The sequence below is a fragment of the Astyanax mexicanus genome, chromosome 4, assembly GCF_023375975.1.
Source record: "Astyanax mexicanus isolate ESR-SI-001 chromosome 4, AstMex3_surface, whole genome shotgun sequence".
In the NCBI taxonomy this organism is placed as follows: Eukaryota; Metazoa; Chordata; class Actinopteri; order Characiformes; family Acestrorhamphidae; genus Astyanax; species Astyanax mexicanus.
Window position 1 is genome coordinate 7,166,359 of NC_064411.1, and position 15,335 is coordinate 7,181,693.

The 15,335-nt window shown below is 40.7% G+C and overlaps 6 protein-coding genes across 6 annotated transcripts in view; 5 read left to right on the forward strand and 1 right to left on the reverse strand.

The window, feature by feature from the left end:
* Positions 1-15,335, forward strand: part of LOC125801164 (zinc finger protein 585A-like) — a 232,278-nt gene that overhangs the window by 185,345 nt on the left and 31,598 nt on the right. The window lies entirely within an intron of this gene.
* LOC125801154 (zinc finger protein 239-like) overlaps positions 1-15,335 on the reverse strand; it is a 195,642-nt gene that overhangs the window by 161,096 nt on the left and 19,211 nt on the right. The gene's annotated exons all lie outside the window — the stretch shown is intronic.
* LOC125801168 (zinc finger protein 271-like) overlaps positions 1-15,335 on the forward strand; it is a 262,528-nt gene that overhangs the window by 135,540 nt on the left and 111,653 nt on the right. The gene's annotated exons all lie outside the window — the stretch shown is intronic.
* LOC125801377 (zinc finger protein 239-like) overlaps positions 1-15,335 on the forward strand; it is a 503,775-nt gene that overhangs the window by 57,611 nt on the left and 430,829 nt on the right. The gene's annotated exons all lie outside the window — the stretch shown is intronic.
* LOC111188541 (zinc finger protein 271-like) overlaps positions 1-15,335 on the forward strand; it is a 141,405-nt gene that overhangs the window by 57,604 nt on the left and 68,466 nt on the right. The gene's annotated exons all lie outside the window — the stretch shown is intronic.
* LOC125801487 (zinc finger protein 239-like) lies at positions 983-6,346 on the forward strand. The gene is made up of 2 exons (XM_049478269.1): positions 983-1,044; positions 4,519-6,346. Exon 2 carries the CDS (start codon positions 4,663-4,665, stop codon positions 5,431-5,433), a length of 771 nt encoding a protein of 256 aa, XP_049334226.1. The 5' UTR covers positions 983-1,044; positions 4,519-4,662; the 3' UTR covers positions 5,434-6,346.

Genomic DNA, 15,335 nt, shown 5'->3' on the forward strand with positions numbered 1-15,335 from the left:
AGGCATTTTAACACTGTATGTAATAAATGCTAAAGTTGTACCAGATGGACTTGGTCCTCACTGTTGATGGTAAACTTCAAGTGATGCCCCCAACTTGTTTTTGCCATCCTATTAACAAATAAAATCTTAAACAAATCCTTCTTTATTTTACAATGAATTAGTTTAAAACTGATATCTGCATATGAAGTTTCAAATGCTTTTACAAGTGTGAAGTACTCTTCTATACAGATATCAGGATGGTCCATTGTGATGTCAGAGAGTGATTTTAAAGGGAGGAGCTGTGAATAACCTCAATTTATGAAAAGCTTTCAGAATACATAAATAATAAGACTTTAAACAAGGTGAGCATCAAGAAGGTAAATGCAGAGAAAATGTAACCATAATATTTTAAATGAAATTTAGATTAAAAAAGGTTTCTGCCGGAATCAATGTCACAATTAGTACTCTAACAACGGCACCGACCATTCTATAGTAATTATTACTATTTGTTAAAAAGTATCAAACATTTAAAAATTATTATTCTTAGCAAAATAATAATTTATAAATGTTTGATACTTTATAGAATATTTTTTTTGTTAATTTCCTCAAAACAGAACAACTATAACTGTTTCATCACCGCAGAGATAATTATTAAAGCTTTTAAACTGCAGTTTTAATCATTTTAAATGAGCTCGGTGTGTAACTCCAGCATCCGTAGCAGTAATGCTAGTACATTCACTAAATAAAAAACATTAGTTTTAGAAAATGGAAATATAGGGGTAAGTTTTCTTTTCTATTTTAGTGAAATACTTTGTTCTACTTTGTAAATTAAAGGAAAACCCCAGAGAAGTAGTTCTACAGTGTTTTAAATGAGAGTTTTAGCTGTTTAGCTCCATTCAGCTCCATGCATTGAGGACTCCCTCGCGGGCTCTCTCTAGCGGTGATGGGGTATAATGTGATATAGCGGGGGAGGGGGCGGGGCTCTACATAACCCGGATGAGGCTGAGCTGGGGGGTCTGTAGCTGGATCGCCGGAGTAAGAGCAGGATCAGCTGAACTACAGAAGGTATGGAGAAGTTTCTCTTTTTCTTGTTGGAGGTTGGTTGATGTGTTGTAACAGTAAAAATGTCATTTATTGTTCTGTGATTTTATGTTGAACTACAATTCTCTGCACCAACAAGAGAACTGCGTGTTTTTATTTATTAGTTGTCCCTCCGCGCCCCCCGTAGCTCCAGAGGAGCTTGAATACAGCACAGGAGGTAAACAAAGCTGAGGAGCTCCGTGAAAAAGGGCTGTTTTAAGCAAATATAAGAATTTTTGAGAAAAATGAGCTCTTATATCAGTTCTAGTCACTCTTCTGTGCATTTTTAGCGGGTATTGAAGCATATTTTGCTTAATAATTAATTATTTCTGCCCCGGTCGGGTTATCAGCTCTGAGGTACAGCCGTTTCAGCACCAAAACACTACATGTGACTGAGCCTGAAAATTTGTGTTCATGTGCTGTATTTACTTCTGTTTCATATTTATAGATATATGTGCAGTTTCAGACGCTTAATAATCGTCTGGGATTATTTTGGTTGTGTATGTGCAGGAATGTTGTGGTTCTGATTATTTAATTAATGTAAATGATCAGTTCTGGACCACATATCTTCAGCTCTTACCACGTTTAACCACGAACGATCTAGAAAAAAGGGCTGAAGAGGAATGTTTATTAACAAGAGCAGTTTTGTTAAAAGGAAACAGTAACTGTATAGAGATAGCCTGACTCTCCAAGCCCGGTGAACAGTGCTGCTAATGCTGCAGGTTAGCTAGTTATAACTAATAAATTAAAGCTAGGTTAGCTAGTTATAACTTATAAATTAAAGCTAGGTTAGCTAGTTATAACTAATAAATTAAAGCTAGGTTACCTAGTTATAACTAATAAATTAAAGCTAGGTTAGCTAGTTATAACTTATAAATTAAAGCTAGGTTAGCTAGTTATAACTAATAAATTAAAGCTAGGTTAGCTAGTTATAACTTATAAATTAAAGCTAGGTTACCTAGTTATAACTAATAAATTAAAGCTAGGTTAGCTAGTTATAACTAATAAATTAAAGCTAGGTTAGCTAGTTATAACTTATAAATTAAAGCTAGGTTAGCTAGTTATAACTAATAAATTAAAGCTAGGTTAGCTAGTTATAACTTATAAATTAAAGCTAGGTTAGCTAGTTATAACTTATAAATTAAAGCTAGGTTAGCTAGTTATAACTAATAAATTAAAGCTAGGTTACCTAGTTATAACTAATAAATTAAAGCTAGGTTACCTAGTTATAACTAATAAATTAAAGCTAGGTTACCTAGTTATAACTTGTAAATTAAAGCTAGGTTAGCTAGTTATTACTTGTCAAAAGTGCTGCTAATGCTTTTGAAATTTTTTAAGGAACTAAGGTTTCCAGAATGATATATTTATATAGTTACATAATGTTCACCAGGCTTTATAGAGTCGGGTTAGCAGCACTGGTCACCGGGCTTGGAGAGTCGGGCTAGCCCCAGCTAGCTAGCATAAGCGAGGTTAGCTAATGATGGCTAAAACCTTAACACTCGATATTAGTGATGTACTCCTCTATACTGTTGCTGTATTCTTTTAACAAAACTGCTCTTGATAATAAATATCCCTCTTCAGCCCTTTTTTTCTAGCTCGTTCGTGGTTAAACATGGTAAGAGCTGAAGATATGTGCTCCACACCATTGTTGAGTGTGGACTTACTTCTACCTCCTCCCATCACAGGCTCACTTTCAATTAGAAATGGCAGCCGCGTGAAAAGAGCCTATAGGCCTTTTTAGTTGTGTCATTTTGAAGTCGGTGACATTGTTTATTTCCATATTTGGGGTTCCATGTCTGAACTGTTTTTGTAAATGGCAAAAATGAACGGGCTTTTCAAAAACTCACCTCTATCACATTTTGTGCTAAATTCACATTTAGGATTCTGCACGTTTTAATCTGTGCACATTTTCCTCCTGAACATCACTGGATCCTCTGAATTACGAGATCATTTAAGTGTCCTAATTAGAATAATGCTAGCGTTTAGCTAATGCTACAGCGCACTGAACTGAACTCACAGCACAGCAGCACAGAATGTGAGGGGACTATCAGAGATATGACACTGGCTGTAGAGCTCCGGTCAGATCACGATTTGGATTATTCTTCTTCACAGAGGATCATTCAAAGTATCTAAATATCTTCAAATCAAATCAAAGTATTTAAACAGGTGAAAACTCTTTCAGTCTGGTGATGTTGAGCAGTGTAGTCTGTGTTATGCTGTCCGTACAACTACATGACTACAGTACTTTTAACAGACTAAAGTCTGACTCTTCCCATCTGAAGACAAATCACAGACTTTTTACACAAATACTTTTTTATCTCACAGGCTTTTTACTTTGTTCTGAAGAGGGAGAACGTAACATAATCTCATTTGTAGGAAGTAAAAACATGAGAGTGGGTTGAGAGGTCTCTCTCTCTCGCTCTCTAAAGCATATACGTTCCATACCGGGCTCACTGATTAAAATAATACATGCTCAGAAAAAAGAAAAACACAATATGTGACATGATGAAGTTATTATTCACTAAACATATAGCTACATTTCCACTACAACTAATAAGAAGTGATTATATTTAAGGTGAAATGAAAATTCAGGGAAAATATTAATTCATAAGCTAAAGTGAGCTAACGTAAAAAGACTAAAAGCAAGATACATTTTGTTTAGTTAGCTGGTTTACAGGCTTTAGTAACATTTAGTTAGAGTTGATGAAACTGTGTGTATCATTAGCTTCTGTAAAACTGCAGCAGGTCTTTGAGCTGCTGCTCTGAATCTGCTGGTGTAGAGCTTCTGCTGCTCTCTGGCTCTGCAGATGAAGTTGGGCTTCGACCCGATGCTGTGAAACGTCACCGTGTCTGCTATATTGATTTAGTTAACAAATCAGTTAAGCCATTGATGTGGAGCTGCAGTTTTTCTGGGTAAAAAGCACAATTACATGTACATTTCTCATCAAATTTTCATTTGTGTTTTTTATATTTAAATAATTTTGATCTACATTTCCAAAAACCACATCTTGAACTCAGGAGCTGTTAGCCTGAAGCTAATGTGGTAGAAAATAATGAACTGATATCAGGAGTTGTAAAAAAAAAAAAAAAAAACAGGTTTGTAAAGCATTGATTTGGACTACTGTCTTTGGTTAATGTGTGGAAACTTTTATATATTGGTTTAAAGGAAAAAGCTTTTTACATCATCGCTCATGTGATCAATGTAGAACGAATCAAGCATCGGCAATGTGATTCGAACCAATGTGTGTCGTTTTATTCTCAAAGTTTCAGATTACAGGGTGACATCACTCACTTAGAATGACTTAGAATGGAATAAAAGTATAGAAACTTTTATGGTAATATGAAGATGTCCCAGTAGTTTTATCAGTATAGTGTAACTGATTCAGGCAGTTCACGTCAGTTTTTTTTTGATCTGCTTGTATTTTAATATTCAATGGCATTTTTGTTTGTGTTTTCCAGAAATGAAAATATTCTCTTGAAATTCATCATCAACAACCAGGATATTTAACTAAGAGCAGTGTTTAACTGCTGAAAGAGGTGAAGCAGAAGCCGTCCTGAAGAATCTCCAGAACACGCAAATTGTTTGATACATTTAACAGACAAATGAAGCCAAGTCCCGCCATGGAGAAACATCAGCACTCTGCCAAGAGTTTTACTAAACAGAGTACTCTCAAAAAACACCAGCGCATTCACACAGGAGAGAAACCGTATCAATGCTCAGACTGTGGGAAAAGTTTTAATCAACAGAGTGATCTCAAAAAACACCAGCGCATTCACACAGGAGAGAAACCGTATCACTGCTCAGACTGTGGGAAGAGTTTTAATCAACAGAGTCATCTCAAAAAACACCAGCACATTCACACAGGAGAAAAACCATATCACTGCTCAGACTGTGGAAAGAGTTTTAATCAACAGAGTCATCTCAAAAAACACCAGCGCATTCACACAGGAGAGAAACCGTATTACTGCTCAGACTGTGGGAAGAGTTTTAATCAACAGAGTCATCTCAAAAAACACCAGCGCATTCACACAGGAGAGAAACCGTATTACTGCTCAGACTGTGGGAAGAATTTTAATCAACTGAGTGATCTCAAAATACACCAGCGCATTCACACAGGAGAGAAACCGTATCACTGCTCAGACTGTGGGAATAGTTTTACTAAACTGAGTAATCTCAAAATACACCAGCACATTCACACAGGAGAGAGACCATATTACTGTTCAGACTGTGGGAAGAATTTTAATCAACAGAGTAATCTTAAAAGTCACCAGCGAATTCACACAGGAGAGAGACCATATTACTGCTCAGACTGTGAGAAGTGTTTTATTACACAGAGTAATCTCAAAAAACACCAACGAATTCACACAAGATAGAAACCGCATCACTGCTCAGACTGTGGGAAGGGTTTTAAGCAAGAGTCATCTCACACTGGGTGCGTTTACATGCAGCCTAATAATCCGTTATCAATCGGATTACTGGCTCAATCAGAATAGAGCACGTCCATGTAAACACCTCAATGGAGTAGTCCGATTGAGGCTGTTCCGAATCCAATTTCTGTCCGATTGAATGAGGTGGATAATCCGATACAAAGATGAACAACCACCTTGTAAACACCTGTACCCAATTACATTCCCAATTTGAATGTTTAAGTTTGCGCATGTGCCACAGCATTTTAGGGCCACTCTTAAAAACAGTTTGCTTCGAGATTAAAGTCCTAATATTAGGAGAGGAGATATATTTGTATTATTTTAGGTAAATTTAATTCTTACTGCTTAAGCTGTAGTTTAGGAGCAGAGCAGAGAACTCATAGGCTGTTACATAATACCCATCAGTTATCTTCATGTAAGATGCTGATTATTAATGCTGTTTCACTTACTGTATATAATACAGTGTCCAGATTTTCCCGTGGTAGCCTCCCAGAAGAGCGTGCGCTCCTGCGCAGGTGAGGTGGCCGAGATTAAGAGAGAGATTAAGGGCGAGATTCTTGTAGAGAAACAGGAGATGAGGAATATCTGAGAAGCAGCAGTAATTTTACCTGTGAGTAACTCATACACCAGAACAGCCCACGCTGCAGGATAAACTGATAAATCTGATAATTTCGGTGGTAATCATGACACCCCTATTAGATATCATATTTCGCTTGTTTTATCTCCAAAGTTACTAAGAATATCCAAATCATTTAGTTAATTGATTGTTTTTATCCAGTACCAACTATTATCTTTGTATTGCTTCACCTCTATATTTACTCATGTGTGTGTTTCAATAAAAGGCTTTTATATTGCAAGACCTGCAATCTCAGTGTGTTTTCGCACAATATGGTTGATAACCATTCTTTGACCTGTAACCTATCCATCCTGAGACTGACTGACTGTTATTATTTGGTAAATATTAACTGCCACCCAAAGGAGAAATCCGGTGTGAAATCGATGTTTTTTTAACAGCCCACCTCCATTCACCCCCAGGAGTTGTAGTTGCAAAACGAATTACGTGGAAATAATTCCAGATGTTGTTGAAAATATCTCTAATATTATTGCATTTTTTAGTGACATAATTTTGAAATCTGTCCCCCTAAATCCAATGTAATGTGTCTTTTTTTTAATAAACTACCTGTGCATTTTTCATAGCACTCAGTGCCTCTTTCAAAGTTTTAGGGCTTTCAGAATTCTACTGATGAAGTGTGGCGCTACTCTGAGCTTGTTAAAGGTGTAAAAAATGTCAATTTCTTTGCATGATTAACGCTATGGACAATATCGCTAGTATTGTAAATCTGCTGGTAACATTGGATTAAAGCACTGTATTTGGCAATACTGGGGAAGAATTGAGGTGGGTTATTCAACTATTCATACTCGTCATGTTTCAATACAAGTCAGTTTCACAAAAGATTTCTCCTTTACCTGAAGTATTCATACCATCCGAGCTTCAAAGTCCGGGGCCATTTCCATGCATGGACATCAGTCAGGTCCTGGATCTCAGCTACTCGTGTCCCGACAAACACTTTATGGCGGCAGGAGTCGGAATGGAGCCAGGTAAGGACTGTGGTGGAATCGGTCCACAGCACGACTTCACTGATGGGCAATGTGAGCTCTCGCTGCAGAAGGGAAGCCAGCAGAGCTCCGGTCAGTGCAGCACACAACTTGAGCCTGGGCATTGACAGCTGCTTTTTTGGGGCCACTCGTGATCTTGCAGACAAGAAGGACACCTCCACTTGGCCATCAGGACTCTTTGTTCTCAGGTAGGCTACAGAGCCATAGGCTTTTTCAGAGGCATCTGCAAAGACATGTGGGTCTCTCTTGCAGCTTGAGATGTCCAGCTCACGACTCATGTAGCACCGGGGTAGGGCTGCTGCAACTCCTCTTCCCATTCCAGCCAGGGTTGCAGCACATCATCAGGAAGTGATGGATCATCCCACTCCCTTCGCTTGTCCCACAAGTGCTGCACTAGGACTTTGGCTCGTGTAGTGAGAGGGACAATGAATCCCAAGGGATCATACAAGCGGGCCAGGACTCTGTATATGTTCCTCATGGTGGGTATAGGATGGTCCGGCATCCGGTACTTGTACCGCAAGGTATCCGATTGCCAGAGCCAATGGAGCCCTAGAGCTAGCTCCTGTGGGTTAGCACTGGACTCGTTGAGCCATAGCTCGATGCTCTCTGACCTGGCTTCTTTTGGCAAATGGCTGATCGAGTCATGGACATTACTTGCCCATTGACACAGCTCGAATCCTCCAGATGCCAACAATGAGGTTATCTTGTCCCCGAACTGTCTAGCTTCGTCCACAGAGGCAAGACTCTGGAGGCAGTTATCCACATAGAATGACTTCTCTATGGCCACCCTAACATCCTCGTCTTGTTGGCTGTGTTCAAAGACATGCTTCTGCAGCGCGAAGGTAGCAAAGCAGGGGCTTCATGTTGTGCCGAATGGTAAGACTTGCCAGACGTAGGTGTTAGGTGTTTCTCTGTTTCGAAGCAAGGGCCTGTCTTTGGGGACTAGCCTCACCTGATGAAACATGCCCTTGATATCGCTACTTACTGCAACGCCATGTTCTCTGAAGCGCAGTAGGACGCCGATCAGGCTGGAGCTCAGAGTAGGGCTTAGCAGCAGCAGTTCGTTCAGGTTGTCTCCCTTGTACACGAATGAACAGTTAAAGACAATCCTGTTCTTGCCGTTGTGGGACACCATGTGGTGCGGGATGTACCACGATTCTACTGCACTCTTGAGCTCCTCTTTGGCACCTTGATTGCGTACCTGGCCTTCTCCAGCTTGTCAATCTCTGCACAGTACGCCGCTGCACACTATGGATATTTCGAGAGGCGTCTCTCTGTGCTGCGGAGATTAGCCAGCACGGCCTCTTTGGGTGCATGCAGCTGCGGCATATTCTTCACCCGTAGAAGTGGAGTAGCGTATCGCTGGATACCATCTACATCAATGCGTGTGGTCTTCTCTTCCAACAGGTGGATAGCATACTGATCCTGCTTGGAGCGAGTGACCAGTTTCTCACTCCTATAGGGGAGAACATCCAACTGCCACAATCTCTCCACGCTCTGCAGGAGCTCAGCAGTAGGGGAGAAGGTTGACAGGTGCATGCAACTCTGTTCATTGGGCTGTGGCTTCCTCTGCAAAATTGGCCCTTGTAGTGTCCAGCCTAACTTCGTCTTCACTGCTGCTGGAGCCCCGGGGGTCCCAGGTGCACTGGTTCCACCGGTGTGACAAGGTGAGGGTGGTCGGACCCAATCAAGAGTAGAGGGTGCACTCTATCTAGAGCCTTGAGCGGGATCCCTCTCAGGTGCCTGTGCTTTCTTTGAAGAGCCTTCACTGGGTACGAGTGTTCGGCCAGACTCAACTGCTCAGCTGTAAAGGCCCGCTGTATCTTGAAGGACTTCTTTGGCTGGTCCACTGGCGAGATAGAGAACGACACAGTAGTGCCATGCAGGACTCTTGTCGGACTGTCCGAAGGGCCAGGGCCTCGGGCTGGCCTGTGAGCTTGAGTCTGTGGGCAGCGGCTGGGAGTAGAATGGTCCTCTCCGAACCATCATCTAGGATGTCTCTAGGGTGTGAGGGCCATTCCGCAGCAACACTCTACTCACTTTAAGGAGTACCTGATTGCAGCCTGACCTCCTGTCCAAGTACAAGACGTCGTTGACGGTGGGGGTGCTAACAAAACAGGCTAGGTTCTCTCTCTCTCCGTGGCAGGCTTCACATTCCCATCATGCATGGCAGGCTTAATGTTCACATCATGCAGTGCCTGCAGGTGTTTGCCTTTGCACTTGTGACACAGCATCTTCAGACGACACTGGGCGGCCTGGTGCAGTCTGCCACAGCGCCAGCATCTGTGGTTAGTCTTGACCCACGCCGTCTTCTGCTCCACAGTGAGCAGCTTGAAGTTAGCACATTGGTCAAGGAAGTGCTGGTTGTGGTTGCAGTAGGGGCAATATGTGGTTTTCTCTGCCTGCTTGGCATTGGAGGTTGGCGGGGCTGCTACTGGGGCATTCTCAGGCTGATCTGTGGTGTGCAAGATGCTAGTGACTTTGGCACCCTTGCTGTCTTGGTGATGGCCAGTCCTGGACTTTGTCTTGCTCTCCTCATCATGGTCCCGGGCTTACACATAGACTGCTGCATCTTCAATTCGCAATTGAGCCAGTCAGAGAAGTGCAGGAGGGTTGGTATGGTGACCCACTGCGGGTACAGGAACCTCTTAAACTCCGCCCTCATGTCCTGTGGCAACTTAGACAGGAGCCGGGATACGTGTGAGCCGCAGCAGAGCTCGGTCTGTCCACTCTTCCCAAGCTGATTCAACAGGCCCAGAGCGAACCTCTTGAAGCCTTTGGTGTCGCTGTGTGCAACGCTCTGGGCATCCATCAGGTCTGCAATATGCCAGCTGGTGTGCCTGCCCGTAGTGCTCTGTTAGACTGGCCATAGTATCCGTGTAGGGCTGAGGGGAGTTGGTGTATGAATCGGCAATGAGCAGAGCATCTTCATACTTTAAGTGATCCACCAATATCTGGAACTTGAAACGCTCCGTTGCGTCCCTTGGCAGCAGATTCTCCAATGCATCCTTCACCCTCGCAAACTCCCTTGGATCGCCTTTAGTGAAAGGAGGGATTTTTGCTTTGGGCCCACGGTACACAGTCTCCCTTTGGGGTGCAGATATTGGCTCACCAAACTCTGACTCTGATGGCATGTATGGATGACAATACTCTGGTGTTGGTACCCTGGGTACTGGCAGTGGAGATTGAGGCAGCACAGGGCATGGCTGAATTGGGTGCATTTCCCTCAGGCGTGCTGTAAGCTCTTCCATTAAGTCCTTTGCTGGAGGGGCTAGCTGCTCCGCTTCCTCTGCTATGGGGGGGTGGAGGCAATGGCCAGTCTACGTCATCTCCTGGAGGCAACATATATGCGCTAGGTTGTGCAGGCGGTGGCGGCCCAAAAGACTGGGATCAATCATTTTCTTGCTTAATAGGATGCAGTGGTGGATGTGGGGCAGACCTCTGAAGAGAAGGAGGAAGGGCAGATGGCGGTCGAGACAGTAAGTGTGGCAGGGCAGCGCTGGCGTTGAGACGCCTATGCAGGTCCAACATCTGTTGCTGTATTCTCTGGTTATCATCCACTATTCTATGCAGAAAGGCCATGATATCAGGACCAGCTTCAGTGATGGGCTGACTTTGTGGAACAGCAGGTGACATCACAAGGTTGGTTGGTTGAAGAGCCCAAGTACATTGCTTTCGGTCACCGTTAAGGAAAAACGTGTTGTTTGTCGAGACTATCGATGAAGACGAAGCTGAACAGGGTTTTGATCTGATTCTTAGAAACCCAATGGTTTATGCGTTCGAGCCGGTGAGGAGACGAGACAGATTATTTGTACAAACTCCGTTTTATACAGAAGAGCAGCCAGCGGTTCCTGTATGGGTGGAGAGGGTCGTTACACTAACTTACCTAGTCAGGAGGCTAACATGGACCATTTGCTCAAAGATCTTCCCTGCAGAACCCTGAGCATTACTTTTCAGATGCTTGTCTGAGAGCAAGAATTTTTGGAGGTGTTTATTCTCTCTCTGTGTGAGGTCCATGCAGAAACCAGCAGGTATTGCCATCCCATAAACTAGCCTGTTTATATACATTTAAATATTTAGCATGTAAAGTCCAGAGTTCATTAAGACTGGATGAAACCTACATCATTTAAATGTAAATTGAAACACCCAGGCACTGTTTTGTTGATAAACCGTTCAGTTTGTAAGTTAAAAGGCTTGCTGGGTAGCTAGCTTCATTTAGCTAGTGTTAGCTAGCATTGGCTAGCTATCTTAACAAGGCTAGCATTAGCTATTCAGCTAACTAACTTAGCATGCTAAGTAGCTAATGCTAGCTTTGTTATCTGTTAACTGTCAGCTTATCTAGACTTTCGGTACCTCTGGCTGCTGTGCCAGGTGGGTGCGTCATTTGGCTCATTCTGTGCGGCTCACAGCTGCTGCTTTTATAGTAACTTCAGTCGGACGGTCTGTACATCCCAGCTGTTCAGACTTAAAATTAAAAAGGAGGAAAAAAACCTCAGCCTTCAGCTTATTTGTCCAGCGAACGACTAAATTAATGCTCCTGACTCAAAAACTCTCTCCTCCATAGTCTTCGTGTAGAAAATGCTCGCTACTAACCCTAGCATTGCGGCTAACCCTATAAAATTATACTACACCCAGTATTGCTACACCCAGGTGCAATACAAAGGTGCCCTCTTTGCATCTATTTTTGGTTTGGGTTTTATTATCCATTAAGGAACTAGTGTAGGCTAATAGTTATTTATATGTAAGGCGTTGGAGAACCAACCTCGAGACGTCACTTTCAGCGCTGGGACAAGATGGTGCTACACTTACTTAAAAAATGACGTTTAGATTGCTTATTATTTTAATTCAGTTTTACTGACAACTGTTAAACTTATAAAATTTGTTAGAGTAAAAACTCATCTTGCAAATTATATTAAATATTGAAGTGTTTCATGTCCACTTTAACATTAGCTAATGTAGCTAACTAAGACATTCCACACTGAAAAAAAGTAGTTAACATTAGCTAATCTACCTAGCTAAAACATTCCACTCTGAAATAAAGTAGTTAACAATAGCTAACATAGCTAGCTAAATAATTCCACTCTATAATAAAGTAGTTAACATTAGCTAACCTAGCTAGCTAAGTCATTCCACACTAGTAGTTAACATTAGTTAATCTAGCTAGCTAAAACTTATCACACTGAAAAAAAAATAGTTCACATTACCTAAATTAGCTAGCTGAAACATTCCACAATGAGGTAAAGTAGTTAACATTAGTTACTCTAGCTAGCTAAATCATTCCACACTGAAATAAAGTAGTTGATATTAGCTAATCTATCTTACTAAAACATTCCACACTGAAATGCAGTAGTTAACATTAGCTAACCTAGCTAGCTAAAACATTCACACTTAAATAAAGTAGTTAACAATAGCTAACATAGCTAGCTAAATAATTCCACTCTATAATAAAGTAGTTAACATTAGCTAACCTAGCTAGCTAAGTCATTCCACACTGAAATAAAGTAGTTAACATCTAGCTAGCTAAAACTTATCACACTGAAAAAAATAGTTCACATTACCTAAATTAGCTAGCTAAACCATTCCACAATGAGGTAAAGTAGTTAACATTAGTTACTCTAGCTAGCTAAATCATTCCACACTGAAACATAGTTGACATTACCAAACATCAGCTAACCTTGCTAGCTAAAACATTCCACACTTAAATAAAGTAGTTAACATTAGCTAACCTAGCTAGCTAGATCTTTCCACTTTCAAATAAATTAAACATTAGCTAACCTAGCTAACACACTTAAATAAAGTAGTTAACATTAGCTAACCTAGCTAGCTGAAACATTCCAAACTGAAATATAGTTAACATTAGCTAACCTAGCTAGCTAGATCTTTCCTCTTTCAATTAAATTTAACATTAGTTAACCTGGCTAACTACAACATTCCACACTGAAATAAAGTAGTTAAAATGAGCTAACCTAACTAGCTAAATCTTTCCACTTTGAAATAAAGTAAACATTAGCTTACCTAGCTAGCTAAAACATTCCACACTTAAATAAAGTAGTTAACATTACCTAAAGTAGCTACCCAGATAGCAAAGGGACGTTGAATCAACGTTGATTCACCGTTGAACCGTCAACGAAGAACCATTGAAACAACGTCGATTTCCGACGTTGATTCAACGCAAATGTGCACATACTGATCAACGTTGAAAACCGTTTGAAATCAGACGGCAAATCAACCCCCTTTCAACCATTATATAAACCATCTGATTATTGTCGGTTCTGGTTGTTTTTTCGACGTAAAATTATTCCTGCTTTATCTACAACAGGAATATAATAATACTACTACTTCTAATAATAATAATAATAATAAATATAGCCGCAAGCGGCAATCATCGGGTTCAAGCACCAACTTGCACAATGGTGCCTACTGGAGCATTGAATGGTGATGTGTAAGAAGGTCTAATATGATTGGAGATGCCCTGTCACATTTAGAAATTATCAAGTTTTTCACCTGTTATTAATGTTGAGCAGAGGCCTTTCAACCTGATCAGTGCTTAAATTCACATGTAAATCTAGTGAACTTTGTAGGATATTCATTAAGTGAGTTAGAACTAGTCACAAGGTGTCTACATGTTATTGGTATTGATCAGGTGGCTTCAACCAGAATGTTCACAAAGTGGTATTCAGATTGACCTTTGAACAGCTTGCAGAACAAGCTGAAATGTTTGACCAAACAAGTTTAAATTAACACAAAGGAGTGAATGTTCTGATATGATATGAAGTTATTATAAATCTAGTTCTGAATTAAATGGCGCTTCATCAAGCACCAACTAGCACAATGGTGCCTACTAGAGCATAGGATGGTGATGTGTAAGAAGGTCTAACACAATTGGAGACATTCTGTCACATTTAGAAATGATCAAAAGTCTTTCACCTGTTATTAATGTTGAGAAGAGGCACAAAGGAGTGAATGTTCTGATATGACATGTAATGTCAAGTTATTCTTAATCTAGTTCTGTATTAAATGGCGCTTCATCAGAGTGATATTGTACAGAGGTCTTTAACATTGTGAGATTACAGCAAATACTGCAGAGTTACAGCAATTTAGGTTAGAAATTCCAAGGACGCACAGATTGCTTGATGCCTGGAGAGTATTGTATGTGAAATTTTCACAAATGTTTTTAATGAACATTTACCTAGAGACTCTACAGTGTGCAGCAAGACTGAAATGGAGGTGATAGGCCAAATATCCAGAGAGTAGTTTCAATATAGCTCTTTTCAAACAATTAGCAATTATGAATGAACAAAGCACTTTTTAAACATAGTTGTATTGAGAAATTTGTCAGAGCCACTGTACTAAATATGGCAAAAACAATTAGATGTCAAAATAGTACAGCATGATTGACATATACTCGTTTTTTTGGAACAGCGCCCCCCCAGTGGGCGGATTGTTTCAGCACTTTGCAGGTCACTACAGTGTCTCCACCTGAACATAACTGCCAAATATCATCCAGATTGGGCAACATTCAGCCTGCCAAAATGTCTGCTGAATGCTGATTGGCTGATGGTGTTCAGCCATGCTGATTGATTAAGTTGCCCTTTGAAAATCCTTTAGAGGCTGTATGATAGATTCTGCATGCAAAGTTTCAACTTGCTAGGTTGCACGGTTGCTGAGAAACAGTGCTCCAAATTTACCTCTTGAAGTGAATGGGGCATATATCCGGAAGGACTAATTTGCATATGGCGGCCATATTGTTTACATATTTCAACTTTTTCTTAATGAATATTGAAGCGCATGCTCTCACGAGTGTTTTGATACCAAACATGCCAGGATTGGTCAAAATTCCTAGGACTAGTTTGCAAAAGTAGGTTTTGCATGTTATGCAAATTAGCAAAAAATCTATATAGACGGAAGTGCATGGTCCAAATTGGAAAGTTGTTGGTATTGACCCAAGGAATCCATCAAAAAAAGAATTTTGAATGTAGGTCTTATGGTTTTTGAGTTATTGAGAAAATTATGAAAAATGAATTTCCTTGTTTATAGCGCCACCACTTGACCAATCGGTGCCATTTTTGTTGTCCACCGAGATGCACTGATCCTACATCTACCTACCAAGTTTCATTTCTCTATGACTTACGGTTTAGGCTGCACAACTGTTTTTTCAGGAGAAAAAGAATAATAATAATAAATATAGCCGCAAGCGGCGATTTACGGGGTTCGAGCGTTACAGGCAAAGA